The sequence below is a fragment of the Spea bombifrons genome, chromosome 4 (genome assembly GCF_027358695.1).
Source record: "Spea bombifrons isolate aSpeBom1 chromosome 4, aSpeBom1.2.pri, whole genome shotgun sequence".
Classification (NCBI taxonomy): Eukaryota; Metazoa; Chordata; class Amphibia; order Anura; family Pelobatidae; genus Spea; species Spea bombifrons.
The window spans coordinates 73,171,844-73,196,097 of record NC_071090.1 but is presented as its reverse complement, the minus strand read 5'-3'; the positions used below and the strand labels follow the sequence as shown (position 1 = coordinate 73,196,097).

General features: G+C 40.5%; 1 protein-coding gene across 2 annotated transcripts; it reads left to right on the top strand.

Moving 5' to 3' along the window:
* Positions 1-7,029: 7,029 nt before the first annotated feature.
* Positions 7,030-21,567, top strand: USP3 (ubiquitin specific peptidase 3). Of its 2 annotated transcripts, none has more exons than XM_053462067.1 (15): positions 7,030-7,200; positions 10,424-10,484; positions 12,567-12,704; positions 12,814-12,897; positions 13,140-13,221; positions 13,462-13,544; positions 15,336-15,449; positions 15,975-16,088; positions 16,493-16,639; positions 17,315-17,421; positions 17,822-17,902; positions 18,296-18,414; positions 18,633-18,746; positions 20,635-20,698; positions 21,134-21,567. In XM_053462067.1, exons 1-15 carry the CDS (start codon positions 7,110-7,112, stop codon positions 21,205-21,207), a joined length of 1,473 nt encoding a protein of 490 aa, XP_053318042.1. In that variant the 5' UTR covers positions 7,030-7,109; the 3' UTR covers positions 21,208-21,567. The 2 variants fall into 2 exon arrangements, with proteins under 2 accessions (XP_053318042.1, XP_053318041.1); XM_053462066.1 differs by having other exon boundaries at positions 7,033-7,200; positions 20,631-20,698.
* The last annotated feature ends 2,687 nt before the right edge of the window (positions 21,568-24,254 follow it).

Sequence of the window (24,254 nt, the reverse complement as noted above, 5' to 3'; positions counted from 1 at the left end):
GGCAGCTGGTGGACCATGCACGGTGCATCACACAGACGTCCACCGGCTGCCCCCACTAGACACCAGGGAGTCTGGAGCACGGGGGGCAAGTCTGGGTATGCATTGGTAAGTCAGGAGGGGCAGAGTGGCATATAGGAGGTATAAGGCATATCTGAGGGGCAAAGTGGCATATCTGGGGGAAGATTGGCAAGCCTGGGGACAGATGTGCATAACTGGGGGGCAGGTTGGCAAAAAAAAAGGAAATCAAAAGAAGAAATGCATTTTTCCCAATTATAGTTTTTATTAAATATGAAAAAATAGTTTACATGTGAATTAATAATTAATCTTTTTTCCTAAATTAATATTCACATTTTGGGGGTCGGTTTATAATGAGGTATTATAAAATCCAAGTAAAAAGAAAATGTTCAAATGCTGTCTTTCTGTGGTGCCAGATTTCTTTCTGTTCTTCTGCCTTGAATCTTCAGTGATCATATCAGCCCTTGATATGTTACTATAATATGCATGCTGTTAACACCATTATTTGTCTCTGAGCAAGAACCTGTTTAGTTCCACTGTAACCAGCTGCCAGGAGCTTCTCCTGTCCCAAGCAGTGATCTTCCAGAGACACGCACGATATTTAGAAAGATAAACATTCTGAAATAAATGTAGAAAATGAATGATGGTTTTTGGAGAATGTTTATACGCTAAGCATAAGGCCAAAAATTTAAAAAGGGCTTTACTTAATGACTATGTATTAATGAAATGTGCATTGCAAACACATTGTAAGTGTTAAGTAGCCAGTCTACGTCATCAGAAAATTGTTAACATTGCCGTTTTCTAACTGAGATATTTAATTCTACTATTTGGTTTACCTCATTGGTTAAAATGCCAATATTTAGCTTTTCTTTTTAAATATTCTCTGTGAGTCAGCTCTCTATAATTTTGGAAACCTGTTATTAAAGAGATCACATCCTCTTCTACCTAACACAAAGCACCTATGAAGACTCCAGTATGGAGAATACACTGGGGGTTACACATGGACGTTCCCACAGGTAATACGAGCTTCTCTATTCTGCTCAATGATTACCTTTGTTGAATTTAATTACTGAGCTAAGATTTTCAACTAAGTCTCTCATTTCAACTCCTGCACTCTCATTAGGCCAAATCCTCTTTGCATAAACGTATTTATCATTTTGATTTATGTGCAAAAGAAGTGACCACAATATGGAAACGTGTAATTTTGCTATCCAGAAAAAGCAGAAATCATGCTATAGATACAAAGTATGTGCTGATGACATACCCATAGCCATGCAAGGTAAGCAACCCAAAGGCCAACTGTCCAATTTTAATGGCCCATTAAATCCCTGCTATTAGTAATGAGGATTTCAGGTCAGACAAGATTAATACTCCATACACAGAGTGTTTTTACTGTTGGACATTATTTGATCATTTAGCGCACAACCTCACTTTTTTTATTTTGGATAATTTTCTCCTATTTTTGAGGCAGCCAATAAAGAGCAATAAAAATAGATCCCATTATCAGTTAAGTAGGACCAACTTTTCTTTTAAAGCCCTTCTAAAATAATGGTTGTGTGCATATGGAGCATACCTTGCCACAGTGATTAAAGGCATGTTAAATGGCTCATTTATTCATGTATATTAACATTAAAAATAGTGCCTTGTAATTTTTTCTTTCCATTTTAATGTGCCGCATGCCCCGGTGAAGGAGAAGGACACTTACCGTATGATCTGTTTATATGTCATTCTAAAATTGTTACAGAAAATTGTGAACTATTAAGACATAAGGTATGTATAACCTTGAGATACTGTAATGACAGATAATATATTTTGGCTACAAACTTCCTTGTTTTGCCCCTAAACTAAACATGTTTTTGTTTCTCATACATTAGCACAGATTCACTGATAAAAATATAGTGATAAGAAGGCAGCAATAAAATAAAACATTTGCTAGTTCCATGACCAGATTCCATGAAGTATTTACATAGTACTAAAGAAGAAGGCATTCAGTACATACCTAAAATGACCCAAAAAAGGGTTAAAAGGACACGCCAAGGTCTGGCTAGAGATGCTGAGGGGTAAAACTCATGAATCATTTACTTTCACTCTACAAGACATAGCGGTGAAAAGTTTAAATTTTGGGGTTTATTACGTGGAGGGGGAGTGGACAGGAGAGTTTGCTAATTTCATTTTACATTATGAAGGGCCAACCCCAGTGGGTAGCTTGGCTGGCCCTGCATACAGCATATTTAAATCAGCGAGATTTTTTGAAAGTCATCTCACTGATTGAACTATGCATTCTGAAGAGCCAGCTCCACCAATCTTTTAGAATTGGCCATGGATGACCCTGTATAATGCACAGTGCTTTCAGGGAGTTTAAACCACAGCTCTCCTCTAAACTCTCCTCCGAACTGCTACTTAGGTGGATTGTCCTCTCTGTTGTTGGGAAAACACGATGGACTTAGTACTGAGCCCAGCAGTTATGCCAATGGAGTACAGATGCAAATTAGTGATGCTGTTTAACTTATGTGAACAATTGGGGTTATGCTGTTTGGAGTGTTCTTATGCCATATGATGAGCTATCCCTGCCAATCACACTATATCCCCGACCTACACCGTATCCAGAATTTTCCACAGAGCTAGAAAAGTACATGGAAAGTTATGGCCATACTTGAGATCTTCTAAGTGTAGGCTACCAAGACCTCTCACTCTTGGGGGGGGGGCTTTATGAGTAGGTGGGGTTAGCTTTGTGTGGAGATTGGGGCTATCCCCAGACAGCCTTAAGTGGGCAAAGATTAGAAGGACAGGAGGGCAGCCAAATGCTGCTATCAACGTTCTTGCTCTTGGTTAATTTCCACTGCTAAGGGGACAATTTCTCCCAGGGATGCTGAAGCTTTTTTGTGTGTTTTACTTGTAATTCCACATGTAGCCACCAGGATGTCTAGAGCAACAAAAACTTTAGGCAGCATTTACTTGATGACTTACTTGATTCTTTCTGTGCTTTCCCTATGAATTTTCTGTTCAGCTGCCATAAACGTTTTTCGTACAGGCACATTGTGAGTTTTGTCTACCTACTGTCATTGGCTGCTTTAATACTGAGTTGCCTGCCTATCCCCACTAGCCTGAATGCTGCCCCCGATGCATTTGGCCCAATGTCTATTGTAGGGCTTATCACATTTTTCCTTTTCAAGCTCACAAAACTTCACTGATCTTGCTCCACTTCTCCCTTCTACCTCTAGAACTCACTTCCACCTGTCCTCCAGCTTTCACCCTCCGTCTCGATATTCAAGAAAAATCTCAAAATCCACTTCTTCAGAGAATCATACCATATTTTCAGCTAGAACGCATCTGCCACTAATGCCACCCCTACACTATCTCTCCTCTTTCTCTATACCTTATGTTTCTCTTCACCGCATTCTTTCTAAAATGTAAGCATACGAGCAGGGCCCTCTTTACCTAATGTATGTCTCAGTCTGCCAATTCTAGTCTTGTCATACCCCTTGAATATATGCATTCTAAGAATGATAATGGCTCCTTTGTTGGAGACCTTTTCCAACGAAACCAGCAGAATACATTGAGCTCAGAGCAACAGGTCTGAAACTGAGCTAATATGTGTTGCCAATGTATGCTTCAGTGAACACCGAGCTGTTCAGACACATGTCCACCAGATGGCTCTGCATCCCAAAGGAAAAATACTACATTGCGCAAGCAAATCAGAGACATTTGAGATGGTATTTTTATGCCGCTGTGTTCAAAAGTGTTGAGAAAAAAAACAAAAACAAAGAAAAATAAGCACACAACCTGGCATTTAGGCTGTTGAAGCTCTTCCAAGGTCAATGAAAAAGATATGACAGCCATCTGAGTTTTGTAGGGAAATAGAAAATGAATATGAATGTGGAATCATTGTACCAAAAAGAATCATTTACATTTGTGTTCCTCTAATTTAATACTTAAGCATGGTGATTACTGCACAAACAATAAGGTACTTTGGGACTTTTCAAAATACATTTGTCATCTAGATGTTAAAGTTCCTATTTCTACAATTACAGCACACTTTTACGTATCCTTTTAAAGTTTCCTGATAAATGTGGAAAGTGGATAGTTAAACTGAAGTGTTTCTTTGTCTCAGGAAGCCCCAAATATGTTCTCCATCCCCTGTGTACAATATGAATGCTCTCTGTACTCAAATCCCTGTGAACCCCCAACTATAGACCCTGTGGCTTGCCTTTGCGTGGTCTCCAGCCAATATGGACGGCTCAATATCCTCTAGCTTATGTTTACTCCCAGGTTTTCTGCACTCCAACTGATTCCTAGGTCCTATGTACCCCAAAAAGTGCTTCACCTTGTGTACATCCCCAGGTGTTCTCTAGCTCCTGTGTACTTCATAATGTTTTTCAGGCCTGTGTTTTACATCCCTTGTGTACCCCTCCCACTCTTCTTCAGCCCTGTGAGCCATTCGGGGCCCTTATGCTCCAGTGATTCCCATGCCCTGTGCCCCCCTCCCCGTGTAAACCAGTTCTTGTTGCCTTTAAGTGGTCTTTAGCAACAGTACTTTTCCTGCTGTTTTATTCTTCCCACTTCCCCAAGTGTTTCCTACCTCTGTGTGATACAACCAAAAAATTAAATATATTACCACAGTGCACTGACCCTCTGTGGTCTGGACAGTTGTCTCTTACAGTTCACTTTGGGCTGGGGTAAGGAGATCTTCTATCCCCTCTATCCTCTATCCCCTCAGTGAATGAGGGAACAAAGGGACTCTGGGATGATTACTGGGGAGAGGACTTGTCAATGTCATGGTAGGGTCAGAACAGAAGGAGGGAAGACTGCACTGACTCTCAGTCTTCCCCTAATCTGCAGTTAGTGTGGCAAATATTTTCTTTTTGGTGCGAGAGCGGAGCGAGTGATTGCATGATACGGAGTGTGGAGGAAATGCTTGCCTAGGGTCCAATTTTTCAATATTTAAAAAAATGTTTTTGTTACAAAGATTAGCTGTTTCTTCCTATATTTAATGTATTAAACGTACATTATTTTTAGCAGTGTTTCAAGTTATATATTATTGTGCAAAAAAAGAGATGGGAGAAAGTGGGGTAGGGGATAGTGAGGAAAGAGGTATCTGATGGGCATGGGGGCGTAGGAACCGGGGGGGACAGATCCCCCCCAGTAACTCATGCGGGGGGACCGATAATGAAGAAATCCCCCCCAGGGCCGTAGGAACCCCCCCAATAGAAACGCCGCAAATGCGGCCCGCGAGACCTCGAGGTGCGGCCAGCGTAAGATCGGCAGCCAGGGCAACCGATCTTACGCGGTCCACACCTCGAGCCCTGCTACAACAAGAGCCCTGCTAATTACCTGTAGCTGCACATAGGAAGCAGAACATGACTCTGCTCCAGTCCCGCTTCCTCTGTGCAGTACCAGAGAACGCAGAGGGAGGCCACGCCCCCTGCTGAAGTCTGTGAGTGGCATCGAGGGGGTGTGGAGGGTGTTTGAATGAGTATGCGTGATTGAGGGAATGAATCTGTGAATGAATGAGTATATGAATGAATGAGTGTGTGTGTGTGATAGCATGGATGTGTAAGTGCTGGAACCTAGGCATGATGGGACTGTGATTGCTGTTAGCAATCACACTCCTATCATGCCAAGTCAGCCAGGACATGCTGAAACCTAGCTAGCTCCCCCCCTTGTGTATTGATGCTGCCAGCAATATGGGGTCTGCACATCACTTACAGCCACCCTGTACCAGCATGTACTGGCTGCCTGGGTATGATAGGAGTGTGATTGCTGTTAGCAATCACACTCCTATCATGCCAAGTCATATTGCTAATTTTTTTGGCCAATTGTGGTGGGTTACCTACTTTTATTAAAAATGTGAGTTTTTATTATTATTTTTAAAGGTGGGGGTCATTTTCGGTTTTGGCTAAGTGAACCGTGAATGTTTTGGTCCAGAATTTTCATTTTGGTGTATCCCTAGAATATATAGAACTATTTCATTTTTAATTATCCTGAGTCCTGAATTTGTAGTCACAAAACTTTCTAGGCCCAGAAATCAGTGAGAGGAAAAGTAAACGTTTTGTGTCATTTACTTTATTTTAATCTGCATATTTTATTAAAGGCCATATTTTCTCACGGTGAAAAATGAGTGCAGCCTGCGCACGTATACAATTCTGATGAAGTGGCCCACTGCAGAAAAAACTTGGACACCCCTGGGGTAGACAGTGAGAAGGGGGGTAGGGAGAGGGTAGCTAGGGAGAGGGTAGCTAGTGAGAAGGGGGGTGGGAGGAGAGGGTAGCTAGTGAGAAGGGGAGGTAGGGAGAGGGTAGCTGGTAAGAAGAGGTGGGGTAGGGAGAGTGTAGCTAGTGTGAAGGGGGTGGTGGGGAGAGGGTAGCTAGTGAGAAGGGAGGGTAGGGAGAGGGTAGCTAGTGAGAAGGGGGCAGGGAGAGGGTCGATAGTATGAGAGATGGGGAGAAAGTGGGGATCTGATGGGGGAAAATGCTGTCCCCCCCAGATTTTTAGGGGTTCCTACACCCATGCTGATGGGGAGAAAAAGGGGGTATCAGATAGGGAATATGCTATCCCCCAGATGTTTAGGGTTTCCTATGCCCATGTATAGGAGGCATTGAAAAAAAGAATATTAATTGTATTTGGTTGCCGCGCCCAACAAAGCTGGCCCTCCTCTGATTAAAGGGAAATTACCCCTGATTTTAACCCTCTGGTCTTGTAGGTGTACAATAGCCCTGGCGATGAGGGATCTGTAGTAAGGAGGCCCATAACTCTCCCTATGCACATGACACGAGCTGTGCTGCCAATGCCTTATGTCTTCATCTGCACCATACGAATCCTGGTGATGGCACACATTTTGGCATTAATGAAGGTGTAGTGCTTGGTGAAAGGTGCCGAGACTCTAACAACAACTTGGATGCACATCGGTGCTTTGTGCTAGGGGGTGTGGCGATCAAATGGGTAACAGTTGCTATGGGGACCAAGAAGAGGACGCAGTAGGCGGGGCGATACCGGCGAATCAAGACGTCACGCAGCCCCGCCCTTAGGTTCCCATGCAGGAAATAGTCCCGGTTTAAGAATATTGTGTATTACTCTTTGTGTCCCTCCGCTCTGCCATGGAGTGCCCACATCTTACCGCCAGTGTCTGCATCGCTCTGGACTCCGCTGCCTTTCCCAGCGGCTGCCCCTCTTCGTGGTGCTGCAGCGGTGAGTCCGGCTCCTCCTCCTCGAACTGTTCGCGGTGGGGGAAGAGGACGCAGCGCCGCCTGGCTGCGGTTCCCAGGAAAGTCCCCGGCTCCGGGCACGGCCTAGTGGGGAGTTTTTATTGTAAAGAGCAGGGAGCCGGGTACAGCCGGGGCCTAAGAGAAATATCACATTCCTTTTGTTTACACCGTATTGTGTGTAAAATGATGACATATTGCGTGTCTCTCAATTATCGTATATATATTGAATAAAGTCTATAAACAAGGGTAGACGTATATATGCATTTCGGGATACTAACCGTATATACATTTTTTATGATGTGCATCATGTGTATGGAAAGTGAATACGTGTTTGGGGTACACATTCTAAACAAAAGCATGTTCCCATAGACGCACGTGACATGTATGTACACATGGCATAGTGAAACTTTGTAACATCATTCTTTGTCATCACATTCCCTACAACAGCCTGATCCAGGAAACACAGGAGCCGATGATCCATGTTAGATATATATATATATATCATCTGGGTATGTTCAGTTAGTTTGATATAGCCCATGCGAATGAGTAAACATATACGTTATTATTCTTTATAAAACTCTAGTTTCACATTATTTATAAATAATATTTGATCACAATGTAAGTACATCGATGGAAACATTGCAGTAACGACTCAGATGGAAACCCCAGTACCCTGCATCCGATTACAGCATCCTTTGAGGGAAACAAAAAGCGTAAAATGCTAGAACAATGGGGTTATGAATTAAGAGCAGTTCTGCAGTGAAGGGGTTAAATAAGTGCAATCGGTAGGAAGATTCAGTTGGTTTTCCAAGGTTATTGCTCCACACTTGGTTCTTTGCCCTGGAATTGCGGTTACATTCGATGGGTATATTCCTGTTTGTAATGGTTGGAGCTAACAGGACAATTTCTAAAGCAGCTGCGAGGCTTGGGACAAACTCTTATGTGCCATTGTGCTATCTGTGGCCCCCAGCGATCCGCTTTAGATTATATATATATATATACTTGTACTTTACGTGCATCCGGGATTTCCTGGTGTTTGCTGTGATGGAAGTGCAGGAGGGGGGGGTATAAGGATGTAGTAAGCGTGGAGGGGTAGTCTATGTGTGATCTCCTCTTATTGTTGGAAGAAGCCGCTCGCACTGCAGTGATTGTGGTTTCTGAATCCTGATTTCCTTGGGCGAGGCTGCCTTCTTACTTCTTTATGCTTCTCTTTACTTTTATGTCCTTTAACCCTTCAGTTGCTATTTGCTGCTTAACTCCTCTTGTAACAGTGCCAGATGTCCTATTTTGGCAGGCGAAATTAACTAGTTAATAAATACATTCAAGTATTCAATACAAATTGTTTTTCAATTCTTTGCCGCTTATCCTATGTTAACTATATTTGCAACCATTTGGCCGTTGGGCATTTTCATGCATGGATAGTTTTTTTCCTTTTTAAAAAAAAAAAAAAAAATAAAAAAAAAAAAAAAAAAAAGATATATATATATATATATATATATATATATATATATATATATATATATATATATATAGTACGGATTTAGAAATGATTTTGTTTTTATCTTGGCTGTTAAAATTGTAAATAAAGCAGATTTCAAGGCAATGAAAAAAGAGGGAAGTGTCAAATCATGGATTACAAAGACTCAAAGAAAGTGATGGCAGATAAGGGCTCCCGGATTACTGTACTGATCAGATATTATTTCCCTGGAGGCTTTGGATTCATAATATAGTTAATGCCTATGGGGTTTTTAAGCATTGCACCCACATCCATTTAACTGGATACACCTTGGATTTGAACATGTCTGCTAGCTTTACTCATACACACCTTCTGTAATCGAGTGCCTTTTCCGAGCAATACTGATCTAGAGTGTCAGTGCACCGGGGCTTTTCATCTTTGTCCTAATAACTAAGGTCAGGCAAGGTTATCTGTATTACGCATACGAGTCTCCTGCGAGTGTGCGATAAGTCATGATGTTACAAGGAAGATAAAAGGTAGGGTGTGGATTTTATAATTCGATTTGAAGAACTGGCCCAATGCGTCTGATATCTTTTGAAAACACAAAGCCTTGGAATAGGACAGTACAACTTATATTAACACTGTACGTAAAGGACATAATAGTGGCATATAATTATCATTTTCCCCCTTTCTTATGATGCTCGGCTAGTCATCACCCTCTGTATTTGTATAACTTTTGTTTATATTGTAACCGATTGAAAATTGTCTTGTTTGTGTTAAGTGCACCTTACAATTTTGACATCCCGGACTAAATTGGCAAATTTCCTGGATAATCTATATTTCACAATGTTTCCGACTTTTAGCATTATTTACGTTTAACGGTTTAACTCCTAAATGTTTCTTTCTTTAACCATTGTAACACATGGACACAATATGGTGTTGTTAATAGAGAGCATGGGCATGCAAGTCCTATGACTTGCATGCCCATGGGTTGCAGTGCTAATGGGGTAATTATACCAATGCTGCATGGGGCAATTGGTAATGGCTTATATACAATATGGAGGATTGGGCATCGCTGGTAAAACCTCCACAGTGAACTTATGCTGTGGCACGTGGCGTGCGTCCTTGAAATGGAACACAGGGGGATATGACGTTATGGCCCGCCACTCGGTATAGAGCATGGAGGGCTTGCAGGTAGGTAGTCGTTGAGTGGCTGGGGAGCTGCCCTGGCTTGGTCAAGATACATCAGTTGTTGTTGGCTAATAGGCAGGAAAGTTTAAATGGCTAAATTGTCACTAAAGGCAAACCTTTGAACTTTTTGTAGCTTTTCTTGGTGTTAAAAGGCAAAAATGAAGTGTTTGGCTAGTAACTGACTGGTAATTATCTATCTGTGTCAACAAAGTTGTTCAACTTGAAAAAGGAAAAGGTATTTCTTTCAAAAGAGCAGAGATTAGTGTTGAGGAAAGCAGGTGCATTGCATTGGTTTACCGCGCATGTGGATCAAATTATTGAAAATATAGAATCTTGTTTTGGCTAATGTTCTAGATTCCGCCTCTGATTTCATCTTTTAATATGAATTTTTAACTGAAGTAATTAAGATGTTTTTATGGGATGATAGCGTGTTTAATCATTGACGGTTCCCCTGTAAATCCCATGAAATCCTGTTGCTGACTTTCTCCTCTGTACAGCCTCTCACTTGGTGGATGTTATTGGTAAATCATTTATTTTGTTTTATTTGTTTCGTTGATAGTGTGCCGTTCAAACAAAAGCCCGTGGGTCTGCCTGACGTGTTCCAGTGTCCACTGTGGAAGGTGAGTGTAGGAAGCTTGGCCCAAACACTGTTCTCTCTACTATATTTGTTAAGAAATCTTAAGTAGTCCCCGATTATAAAACTGACGTGATGTTTAAAAACATAATCTCGTGTAGATACACTTCTCTTACTATTTCTGTAAGCCATGTGTTAGCGTGTGTTTCTTCGAGGAATCTTTTCTAATGTCCTGCATGGATGTGCATGATCATTATTGTCTTATTGTCATTATTGTCTTATTGTCACATACACAACAATCTCTTGCTAGCATACAAAAACTAGGATGTTGGGGTGACTTTCCCCTCTCACATGATAATGCAATTTGATGGATACTTTTTTCTACCTTCTAGGATTTAACCGTTTGGTCCATCCTTTCCTGCTATAAAAACCTGTAATGTTATTTGGTCCTTGTTCTGCTCTTATACTCAGGATTGCCTTATTTGTGGCTTCAGTGATCTACCTGTGACTGAATAAGCAGGCCTATATAGAGTTTTTTAAACAATATATCTATATTGATGATTATGGGGTATAAAGTTCCACAACAGCTAGAGATCTGCCCTTTGATCAGGCACTCTTCAGGGCCGAACTGGCCCACCAGGATACCAGGAAATTTCCCGCTGGGCCGGTCACTCCGTGGGCCGGTCGCGGGAGACAAACTTTCAAAACAGCCGCTGAGCGGCTGCGAGTGGTATTGAAAGCAGCACCCAGGCCGCCTCCTCCCGGCGTCTAATGAGGTTAAGGGGGGCGGTGCACACACCGCACCACCCAATGGCAGTGCCTCAGCACTCAGTTGGGGCACGACCATTGTGTGGTGTGGTGCGGTGCGTGAACACCAGCCCCTTTAACTTCATGAATGGCGGCCTTCACCCGCTGCCCTCACCAGACACCAGAAGCAGTGGTAAGTCGGGCAGGAGGGGGGGGTGTTATATGGGGGCTTAAGGCTTTTCTGGAGGTAGAGTCCCCCATGATATGCCTTTTAACCCCCTATATGCCACTGTGCCCCATGATATGCCTTAAAACTCCCTATATGCCCCTCTGCCTCCAGAAATGTCTTATACCCCCCTATATGCCACTGTGCCCCATGATATGCCTTTTAACCCCCTTCATGCCGCTCTGCCTCCAGAAATGCCTTTTAACCACCTATATGCCACTCTGTCCCATGATATGCCTTTTAACCCCCTATATGCCACTCTGTCCCGTGATATGCCTTTTATCCCCTATATGCCAGAGTGACATATAGGGGGTAGGTTGGCAAATAAAAAAAATATATATATATTTTTCTCAATCACTGCTTTTCTTAAATATGAAAAAATAGTTTACATGAATTAATAAAGAAATAAACGTTTCTTAAAATAATATTGTGAAGAATAATGTGATCACTGTTTTGTTCCACTGAATAAAATGGAACTTTTTAATCTAAAAATGCTTGCAGTAGCAAATGTTTTGATTCCATTATGTGTAATGTATTTAATTTATTAGGGCCTTTTAACACTTTTGCTTTCTGGCATTTTAATACAAATAATGTAATAAAAAGAATGTTATTTGTATGGCAAATAGTGTGACTCGGGTATATATAAGGGGTGCGTGTGGGTATAAGAGCTCGACCGCGAGATAAACTATATGGGGCTGGTCTCCAAGTGTTTCCAGGGCTGCTTTTCATTCCCAGTCCGGCCCTGGCACTCTTTAACCGTTTAGGTTGAGGCAAAGTTAGCAGATCATCTGTATCGCAGTTGTTTGGAAAATGATATTCCAGCACTTATGTATGTGTTTTAACAGGTATTAAGTCAATTTTAAAATACACATGAAATCTGCTTTTTATCAGTAGATTCCATAGATTTGCAAACACTAACATTGTAAATCTAGGTAGATAAAAATGGAAGCAGGTGATAAGCCACCGGCATAATCCTTGGAAAACAGAGAAGCGTTGTTTCATTTGGTAAATTATCCTGATGGTTTGATGACAGAAAAACCATTTTATTGCACAGGTCATACAATAGGTCAGTACCATTTCATTGCAAGCAGGGAATGGATAACGGAAAACATGTTGGGGTTTGTAAAAAAAAATTCTACCTTGTTTTTGTCACAGATATGTAAATGGCCATGCCAAGAAACATTATGAGGATGCTCAATCCCCACTCGCTAATCACAAGCGACCAGAAAAGTCTGACAAGGAGAAGACTCAACACACAGTTTGTATGGACTGCAGCAGTTACAGCACATACTGGTCAGTAGCGTTGCCTTGTTAACCTTTTATCTTGGTATTTAAGATAAATGAGCATGAATGTTTGGGAATGTCAGTCTGTTCTAAATACCCCATTATTTCTTCTCTACAGCTACCGCTGTGATGACTTTGTGGTGAACGATACAAAGCTCTGTTTAGTCCAGAAAGTTCGAGAACACTTGCAGAATTTGGAAAAGTGAGTGTCTCTGTAGCACGTGTACCCTGTCTACACTTTGTCATTAAAACAATACAAATTCTGTTTCTAAACAAAACCTATAATTTAAGCCAAAAACTTGTTTCCCTTTTAGGTAATTTATAGGTTTTCTCCTAATTTCGTAAATTGTCTAAGTCTGTTTAGGCGTTATATCGATGCCTTGCCGGTGTATGATTAGTTTTAATTTACTAACTACGTATTGTTTGCATCTGTCCTTTTGATAGCTCTGCATTTACAGCAGATAGACATCGTAAAAGAAAACTATTGGAGAATGCCTCGCATAATAAGAAGCTGCTTAAAGTGAATGTAAGTATCACCCAGTATACCTACCATTTGGCTAATATGTAATAGGCTACTCTACATACGTAAATGACCAATTAAGTATTGTAGCCCTTTCAAACTGTATGCTGTAGTTCTTTTCTTGTTTTTAATGTAGAGTATATTAGTATGTGTATGTATTTGTGGTTATCAGATGTTTGCCATTCTTTACAACAGTGCAATATATTTAGTGCAGTAATCAGGTTACTACGGAATTGTCTTTTTCAGGGAAGCACAACCGCTCTTTGTGCTACAGGTCTCAGAAATCTGGGGAATACCTGCTTCATGAATGCAATTCTTCAATCGCTCAGGTAATCTTGTGTGTTCTTTGTTCTGCTTTTTTTTTTTTTTTTTTTAATTAATTTATATATGAATGGTTAGACTACATGGGCCAGATGTCTCTTATTATTTTTTGGGATATTTTAAAAATTACTTAGAATAATCTTTATGTATATGTGTGTATACAATACATATGTGTACGTTAGAATATATATATATATATAATCATTACATCAGGGCTTGACAAATTTGTTTTGACTCTAGGCGCCAGGTAAAAAAGTTAGGAGCCAGGATTTTTTTAAACTAACACTTGGTCAGGAGTGATCTGATCATCATCAGCCCACTTACTAAACTCACAGCGTTTGACCTGGAAGCACCCTGGACTTTCAGGTCAGTGCTGTTTTTTTTTTTTTTTATTAATTTTTTTTTAACTCTTTCGATGCTGATGTTCCATTGGAGCACAGCATTGATTGATATTTAGTCCCCACAAGCTTGTGGGGACAAATGTTAACCCCTGCAATGCCACAAATGTGTCATACACAATTGTGGCATTGAAGGGGTTAACGCTGCACTGTCGCTCTCATGGAGCGATCAGGCAGCAGGGGGGTGTTGGGGCTGCTCTCCACACTCATGTGGAGACCAAAGAACCCTTTCCACTGTCCCTGAAGCTGCCTCTGGCAGTTGGGACTCAATTGCTGGTCTATAGACCAGCCATTGCAGGGAGGGGAGTCTTTGATGACTGCTGTAGGCTTCCATGCCTACAGGAATCATCAAAGGGCTTGTGGGGGCTCGTTTTTGCTGTTGCTGGTCTGCCTGGGCTTCCAGGCAGACCACCAGCAGCAGAGCCCCGTACAAAACGGGAATTAACCCCTAAATGCCGCGATCGCGGCACTGAAGGGGTTAACGCTGCACTGTCGCTCTCATGGAGCGATCAGGCAGCTGGGGGGTGTTGGGTCCGGTCCCCACACTTGTGTGGGGACCCAATCAACACACAACCCCCTTTCCTGAAGCTGCCTGTGGCAGCTGAAAACACGATTGCTGGTTTTGCAGCAACCGCGTTTTCAGCCTACAGGCTCACTCCGTGGGAGTGATCTCAGGCTCGGGGGCGGGCTCGGAGTGGCTGTGCAGCAGCAGCGCCCCCGTGTGGTGACTCAGCCTCTTACATCCACAATTTTTTCTGGATGTAAGAGGCTGACAAAACCTAGGCGCCAGGACAAAATTCTCTGTCGCCATGGCGACCTGGCGCCTGGGATTTGTCGAGCACTGCATTACATAAGTTATGGTGGGTAAAAGTGATGGAAACCCTTCCACTTAAATTTAAGGGGTAGTATAAGTATTATTAAACACTCATCTACAGAAACCAGACAAGCCAGAAGGCTTGTTTTTCCCTCAGAAATCTCATGATGCTGCCACAACCACAGGGGATTCTGGGTAGGCACATGCAAATACAATTATCACCTTTGACTCTATATCCACTTTATACATGGATCCCTTGAAAATTGTTAGCCTTATTTGCATGCGCCTACCCAGAATCCCTTGTGGTTGTGGCATCACCATGAGATTTCTGAATGAAAAACAAGCCTTCTGGTTTGTCTGGTGTCTGTAGATGAGTGTTTAATAATACTTCTACTACTAATAAATATATGTATATCATGGGGGGGCCAAAAAATGTGATGGCTCACACAGCTTCTTGTTCTACTTGTAGAGTATTTAGAGCTCGAGCAGGCTGAATCTGCTTGCCTATACCAAGCTTTTTCTGGAGTCCATCACCGGTGTGCTATTTTCAGGCCCTGCTCCTTATTCTCCTATCTGTCCTCTTACAGCAACATTGAGCAGTTCTGCTGCTACTTCAAGGAACTACCAGCTGTAGAGCTTCGCAACGGAAAGACAGCAGGACGCCGAATCTACCACACGCGTAGTCAAGGAGAAGTTAATGTGTGAGTTACTGGGTGTAAAGCAGGTGTAAGCTAGAGGAGTTTGTATTTTTCCTAATCCCAGTGGAAATAAGAGAGAAGTTTGTGAAATGACTGCATAGCTATTGAGCAGGCTAGTCAGAAGACTTGTGACATATCCAGTCATATTAAAAGAAAATATATTAATGGAATGAAAATTTTGTATTGCTTGCTTTCAAGATACCCATGCTGATCTTCCACCCTCAGACAATCTGTCCTTGTTTCATAAGAGCCGACTGCATTTGACGGATATTGATGTGTTCTACTAATTATAAGATATTCACTAATATTCGAGACAGAAGGAGACTGCAGAGCAGATGAGTGCGACAGAAGGAGTTGTGTCAGACTGCAGTTAGGATAACATTAAAAAAGCCTATCTCTTGAAGTATGTAATAGGAAAAAAAAAAACGGTTAAAATGGAAAAAATGAGGATTATAGGATGAGTAATTTATATTAAGGCTTAAAGTTTGGTGTGTGTTTCTCTGTAATAACGATTGATCTTTTTTGTAGATCGCTGGTTGAAGAGTTTAGGAAGACACTGTGTTCGTTGTGGCAAGGCAGCCAGGCGGCATTTAGTCCGGAATCCTTATTCTATGTGGTATGGAAGATCATGCCGAACTTCAGGTAACACAGTTTAAAGAGAAGCTAGATTTGATTGTTACATAGGGGAGCTTTTAAATTACAATAACTTGAATTGAATTCTTAAAAGCGTTGTGGATTTTAGTTTTTTTAAATCACCTTAACTCTTCCAGTATAAGCTAAATATGTGCTAGAGTTCTGATGTTTGGCAAACATGCAGACAATATATGACGTTAACTGATTTATGATGTCACCAATCAGTCAAAAACCAGCTTGTACTTTTACATCACTGAGCCACTTTTCTAATTTTGGCAGGGATTAATACCAAATGAATCATTTCTTAATGAACCTCTGTTCTTGTGAATTAGTTCCTGGCACAAACTAATCAAGCGTAGGCAGTATTGTTTTCCACAACTCCATTATTTGTAAACAAAAACCTACTTCTACAGGGGTTATCAGCAGCAAGACGCCCATGAGTTCATGCGCTATCTATTGGACCATCTCCATCTGGAGCTACAGGGTGAAGTTGATGGTTCTTCCCACGCTGTCATGTCGCAAGCAGACAGCAGTCAGTCCACAAGCAGCAAATGTTGGATGTGAGTGACCACTACATTTTCAATGTTCATGGGATTTACTCAGAAACAAATGGGTCATAAATCTGAGTTTCCATTTCTGTTTTATACTTGTTGCCAAAACCCAACATCAAAATGTTGTGAAAACCTAGGGAACAACATTTGTTCTACCATGTGATACGTTGTTATAACCTTTTATTGACCAGTCTAAGCAACTTTATAAACATTCCTTTACATTCTTTTTAAATATGGCTAACGAATAAGAGAAATGATATCTGGTTACAGTGGGTGAGGGATTCTTTTTTTTTTTTGGCTTTCACGAAACCACCAATGGAGGGCACCTAAGATATAAATAGATATAGATATATATGTTATGTATATCAAAAGTAAGTAACAAAATGACCTTCAACCAAAAAAGTTTTGCGAATTTGCTAAATCGTTAATTAAAAAAAATCATGACGTATACTTAAAAAGGTGCATACATTCCGCAAACAGCAAGTATGTGTTACGCAGCAAGGGACATAAGGTAGGCATCATACATTTGCACCATTGTCGTAGTGATCTGCTACCTTTCTCAAGGGTTAAATCCAATTATTTGTGTGGCTGTATTTTTTGTCTTTCAATCCTTTTCAGTTTTGGTTTACAGCTCATGAGTTAAACCTGTGTGAACCATTTGCTATTTTTCTCCCTCTTTTATAGAAATGGTGCATCAACAGTGGTGACCTCTGTGTTTGGTGGTGTTCTACAGAATGAAGTAAACTGTCTAATATGTGGCACAGAATCCAGAAAGTTTGATCCATTCCTAGGTATGATCTTTACCCTCCCTCATGTTGGAAAATCAGGATCACTTTGCCCATTTGAAGATCGCTGCACCTGTTAGCATCAGCTCCAAGAATAGTGAGGTTGGCTCTGTATAATGCGTGTTATTTAAATTGGACTTCCCAGAAGTTACCTCCTTGATTAAACTATGCATTATACTGGGTACAGATCAGTCCTGTACCCAATATATGCCTCTTTATAATGCATAGTGGTTCCAGGGAGTTTTTTTAAAGAAGTAAAAAAAAAAAAAAAAAAAACTCGGTTTGTTGCCAGTTAATGCATTCAAACAATGTAGTTAAGAAAGAAAAAGTATGAGCTATCCAGAATAGCTGGTAGACGTAAATATATTGTGACTTGCATAATCTTGATCTCCCTTTCCTTTTCAAGATCTCTCCTTAGATATTCCAAGTCAATTCCGTAACAAGCGTTGTAAGAACCAAGAAAATGGACCAGTCTGCACACTCAAAGGTACCTTTTTGGTTTTTCCTTTTTTTTTTTTTCTATAGAATATCCAGATTGCTACATGTATAACCATATGGGCAAAAGGATGAATATATGCCGTATAGTGGTATACAATTTCATCTGCAATCTAGATTACGTTACATTTGTAATACTTGTGATTTAGATAACCATAAATCTCATTAAAAAAAAAAAAAAAAAGTTTTGTGTAAAAAAATCCTGCTGCACATTACATAATATAATCTTGGTACGACAATGTTATTGTGTAGAAGGCTTAGCCCTATACAGTGAGCCTTCTCCAGCCCAAATAACGCTGCATTTTTTTAATTTAGTAAACAGAGTCATGCTTTGTAAGGTTTTTTTTTGTTGTTGTCTTTCCCAGCTATTTTTTTTCTCTTTCAGACTGTCTTCGCAGCTTTACAGACCTGGAAGAGCTGGACGAGACAGAGCTTTATATGTGCTTGAAATGCAAAAAAAAGCAAAAATCTACCAAGAAATTCTGGATCCAGAAATTACCAAAGGTTGGCAGGCACCATCGCTGAACGTTCCTCAGTACTGTCCATTACAGTGGAAAAAATCATAAACCTACTCAATCTTGTAGCATTGAACTTTTAAATGTTCCCAACTGTTAAGCCTAACACATTAAATGAGAAGTTAAGCCTGTGGGTTTTTAGTGAGCATCTGGGACTTCTAGTGTAATGGTATGAGGGACTAAACATCTAGTTTTTGTGTTTTGCAGGTCCTTTGCTTACACTTGAAGAGGTTCCATTGGACTGCTTATTTAAGAAACAAAGTGGACACTTATGTAGACTTTCCTCTGCGTGGGTTGGACATGAAGTGCTTCTTGTTAGAGGTATAGTCATCATTTTTGTTCATTTCAATTTCATTGAAATAGAGCAGTTAGAGGACCATTTACCTCTAATTTTAAGATACTGGTTGAACATGTATGTCCCCAAAGCCTTTCTGTTCTCCAAACATAGAGCTGCTGATGTCCTCTCCTTTGCTAGTGCTGGCATTTTGGCTTGTTAAGGGAGTGTTGCCTGTACATCCACTTGTGTTTTTGCTTCAATATGGCTGCTGTCAGACTGAAGGACATGGCTTCTCCTTTAATGTTTACATTTTTATCCTTATATTTAGACTTTACATCCTTTACGTTTTTGGATATATTTGCCACATCTCTGAGCAGGCCTACTAATCTGTCCCCCTAGTACATCAACCTCCAATGTCTTATACCAGGTAGCATTCTAAACCCTCTTCCCGCTACCACTAAAAGCTCCTCTCTATAGTTTATTACCATCAGCTACAATGTTGCTATTATTGAGGAACAAAATTACACCCAGGTTTTTCTGGTGTACTTTATAACATATAAACACCCAGTTTGTATGTGTCTTCCCGTGCAATGATTGTGTACTGTCACCTACATGGGCCCAGTGTATAGTCTAGGTTAATGGTGTACGTGTTAGATTCTTCATCGTAAAGAGGGGAAGGCCATTTAAAGAATCCAATAACTATTTATATGCAAGCAAACCTTCCGAAACTCTATATTGTTTCCCTAAAGAAGGGAAAAAAAGACATAAAACGTGTGTAAAGCATATAAAACAATACTCTAGCATGCAATTCTCCATGCATACAAGTCACTTAAAATGTATAGCATAAATAATCACACCAACAATATGACATAATTGTTGCATGTGTTACATTGAATGCTTATCTCAGAGGAGCACTGCTAAAAACAATTTCTTCAGCCCTGTATGGTAAATTTGATGTAACTTCCTATTGTAACTGGGTATGCTAAAGATTGAGGCTTATTCACTAAAGAGTGGGTTCTAATAATATGAAAAGCCATCTTCCTCTATTCACCGGGCATTATAAACAGCCAGCGCCTCAGTGTTTCTCCGTTTAAGAATGACCGAATGGCCTCATATAATGCTTACACCGTGAAGTTTTTTGATATGGCTGGAACTGCATTTGCTGAATACATTATTTAAGGCAATGAAGCCCACTTATTTTCTATTTTGGATTATCTAAAATCAGTACATTTGGGATTTTGCTATCTTGGAATGTATTCCTGTTCTAAATTTGTCTAAAAAGGAAGCCCACTCCTTATCATTCAAGAAGGCCGCTCTGTAATTAGCCTGCATTCCCTCCTTTTTCTAGATAAGGTGGTGTGTCTTCATTATCTCAGTAAGTCTGACTGAGTGCACAGCTGATTACATAGCTTGACCTGAGACCTTGTAGTGTTTAATCAAAGTTGATGCTGTTAATTCTGCCAGCATATAAAGAGATGTAAAGTTAAATAGACTTTCAGGACCTCAGAGGTCTCTTCAGATAGGGTTGAGCTGAGAAGATGATTTTTGTTTGCTCTTTCACTGTTTGCCTTCCGAAGACAATAATGTCTGTCTGTCTAGGAACCAACACCTGTACTGTTAGACAGCTGTGCGTTCCCCAAAGCCATGTTTAGATTCTACTCCGCTAATAAATGAGCTACTCTTTAAGCCGCAATAAGACCATATATATTTTTAAAATGTATTTGATTATTATTTTTTGTTCATCAGCTGAACTGCAGGTAACAAGTTGAGATTCTACAGGGTGATAAGTGAAACTTCCACGGACAAATGGTCTGCTCCTTGTGTCTAGTTGGTCCAGGAGAGCATCATGTAATGTAGTTTTGAATGTATTTGATTTTACTGTTTTGGGATCTAACCCATCTCCATCTTTATTCATTTTTCCATTTTAGCCAGAAAACATTGGCCCAGAAAGCTGCCTTTATGATCTTGCAGCTGTTGTCGTTCATCATGGATCTGGGTGAGTATTGTGGTTACTCTGTGCAGCAAACACCTGTCAAACAACCAAGGAACCACAAACTTACTTTTAACCTTTTCGCCACCACAAGCTGTTTTTTAGTGGAAGGGAGCCATAAGCACCGTGACAGTCCTACTTTTTACTGCCACCAGATTTCACAGATTCTCTTTGCAACACGACTGTTTGACAGTGTGGTGGTTGATGGAGGAGGATCATGAGAGTTTTGTAGTTCATCGGCACTTACCCAGCTAAAATGTTCAAATTTTTTTTGTAGTTCATCACCACTTTAATCATATCTTGCCTTACCCACCTAACATATTTTATTTTAGGAAAATACAGCTTTGTTGTAAATTGCTATAATACTCTATTATCACTCCAAAAGCACTTATATCTTGGAAGAGAACTAGTGAGATTTCTTTCTTGTCTTCCTCTCCTTAGTGTTGGGTCTGGACACTACACTGCTTATGCGACACATGAAGGACGCTGGTTTCACTTCAATGACAGTACAGTGACTCTGACCGAAGAAGAGACCGTGGTGAAAGCAAAGGCTTATATTCTGTTTTACGTGGAGCGTCCAAGCCCAGTTGTCCCTGAGAAACTCTAAATACCTCTTCTCATTCCCACCACCTTGATATACCTTGCCCCATCAGGGCTCACCGTTTCATCCTCTGCTAATACTTGATAAAAACACCCCCTTGATTTTTTTTCACTGCACTTTCAAATCTATTGCACACCTAGTGTGGCTGTTAGTACAGAAATCTGTATTGACGGATGCTTTAGCCTTATGGGAGCAAAGATTCTGCAATGGGTAGGTGTTAAAGTGCGCTGCCTGTCTGTTTCAAAAATAAATCATGCAGATTCAGATCAAATAACTACAGGTGGTAAGAATATATACTCTTCAGAAATGAAGAGCCGATAATGGCGGTAGTGCCATCTTGATTTATAGGTTTCTTGTTTTTCTTCTTGTGACAGTGCAAAGTCATGCCACAAACTGCTCATTTCTAGGCATATGCATTTCAAAACCCTTCTTATTTTGGGGAGGTATTCAACTGCAAGCTTTGGGGCTCATGAAATGGAGACCTTTAAGACAAAAACCAAGAAACTTCATTTTGATGACCTGCCTTAAACTGATCTCCGAGCATCACTCTGAAGGGGATAGTGCCTGCAGCACTAGTTATACCTTCTTGACCAGTGTTAGAAATGTCCTTAGACACATTGGTCTGTCACAGTGAAATTAGCATTTCTGGTAAGAATATAGTAGATGGCGTTCCTCATATTTATAGAAAATGTTTTTGTTTTTAACTGCTGTGATCCAGAAGTGCAAAATAGCACTCTGGCTCTGCAGGGGTTAAAAGTGCCTCTTGTCTCATCTTTATCTGCTTCAGTTATGTATCAAGGTTTTAAGCGGTGACTTAATTGTTATTGCAACTCCGTTATACGTGTCCATAGCCATTGATTCCATAAAACCACAATCTGCTAAATGTACTGAGCTCAGGTATCCAGTTTCATTGTGTACTTGTCAATGGGTCTGTTCACAATATACAATATCCAAACAAAACAAACAAAATATATATACACACACAGCTGGGTGATAATTCAACATTCACACACATACTGGAACTAACCAAAAAAAGAAAAAAAAACCCACAAATGTTACCAATATACCCCTCATAAGTGCATTGTAGGTATTTTGTAAAGGGCTTGCATCATCCAATCATCACCTGCATGTTTAACCCTCTGAGTGCTGACTTCAGAAACTTGTAACGGACACTTGCAACTGACACTTGAAACGGCACCATTACACCTCTCTCTCCCAACAAGCCTTTGATACTGAGTCGCTTGCACAGTACGGATGAATTGTTGTAGGTTTGTCTTGTGTTTTTTTTTTTTACTTTTAGCGTTATCACAAAAAAAGGAATATGTTAAGAAAGTGGAATTTTGCCGCTGACCAAGTGTGAGAACCAGGATTCAAGCTGTTCAGTCAACATGGTTAACTATATGGCTTGTGTTCATTCGAGGATAGACAGCAGTCTTGTTTATCTGCAGCTCTTAACTGGCCCGGAGTATAGCTGATTTGGAATTCTTACTTTTAATGTCAAAGAATGGCTACTTCTGAAAAAAAAATTGAAGTGAAACTTAAATTGGACTATTTGCCTGCTTAGCATCAGGCATTATATAGAATGTCTATTTATATATCGAGTGTATGCAGCCAATGCCTGATTTTGCACTTTTCCTGTGATAATATGAATATACGTTAAACTTTCCTTCCTGAGCTTGCATCCAAGGTGTGGTGTCTAACATGAAGGTATCTGTAACATTGTATCACCCGACATGTGTACTGTACATTATACAGTATTTAGGAGACACAGTTGCCTTAGCCCAGTCCCACTGCCGCAGTATTTTCTGAGTGTCCATCTCTCACACAAGACTGTATTTGTATAGTTTGTAGGGGAAATTAAAGGAAAATTAAATTTGTGCATCATGAAGAAGTGGTTATTCAAATTTCTCTCTTTAATCAAACTCGCATATAGCACTTTTATCTTTCGATTAGATCTTCTTGTTTGAATTGGGCCCTTCTGATGTAATGAGATGTTACATCGAAGCTAGAAGCCAAACTAAACCTGCAAGCCGATTTGTCACTTTTGTTAATATTATTTATTAGCGGTGTTCTGTTTTATTTTCTTAGTATTAAGATTTTTGCCCATAGCTGTTTCCACCACATGCATGTAAAGGGCATTTCATGGAGATTTCAAGTAATTTCCCATGGTCCTTCAGGGAAGACTACATCCAATGATGTGCTTTGTGTGCTATGTTTCTGTTGGTGTCCCAGACTGATTTTGCATTATTTGTCGTAATGATAACTGAAAGATTTTAAGTGAATTAAGTTTTCATCTATACATCTGCTGGCAAAGTGACTTGTATCGAATATTGGTAAAACTTCAACAACTGTTACAATGCATGTAGTAAAAACTGTACCCCCCAATATCTCTACTCATATCCAACTACACTCCTAGCTGCCCTAGTCGGTAGGTGCTGCACGACTTCTCTGGAACTCTCCTCCCCGTTCTTGACCTTTCAGCTACACAACCTTTCTTCGTAATATCCTCAGAAAAGGAGCCACATGCCATGCCCAACTGCACGAGTCCGCCATATCACCCTCATTATAATCAACTCATACTCACCCAAGCAGTCCCCTCCTACTGTCTCATGTCCTTCTCAACCACCAGATAGTTTGGACGCTTGCAAAACCAGGCCTCTCTTCTCCTGTACCAGTATGCTTTAATGTGATGTCATTTTAAATTGCCATTTACTTCCACTCCCCCTATTGTAAAAACTCTTTGGAATCTGCTGGCACCATATAAATGTAATAACGCAATGTGACGTTTAAGGAAGCACAGCAATATCTGATGTTACTGCCAGAGCTACAGCCAAATGTCCCGCTGATAAGACAGGCAGTTAAGATTGTTGACTAAAGAAGACCATATGACAATTAGAACATTGTGAAAAATAATCCATTACAAAGTTGGTTTATCATGACAAACACAGTGTCACCCCCTAC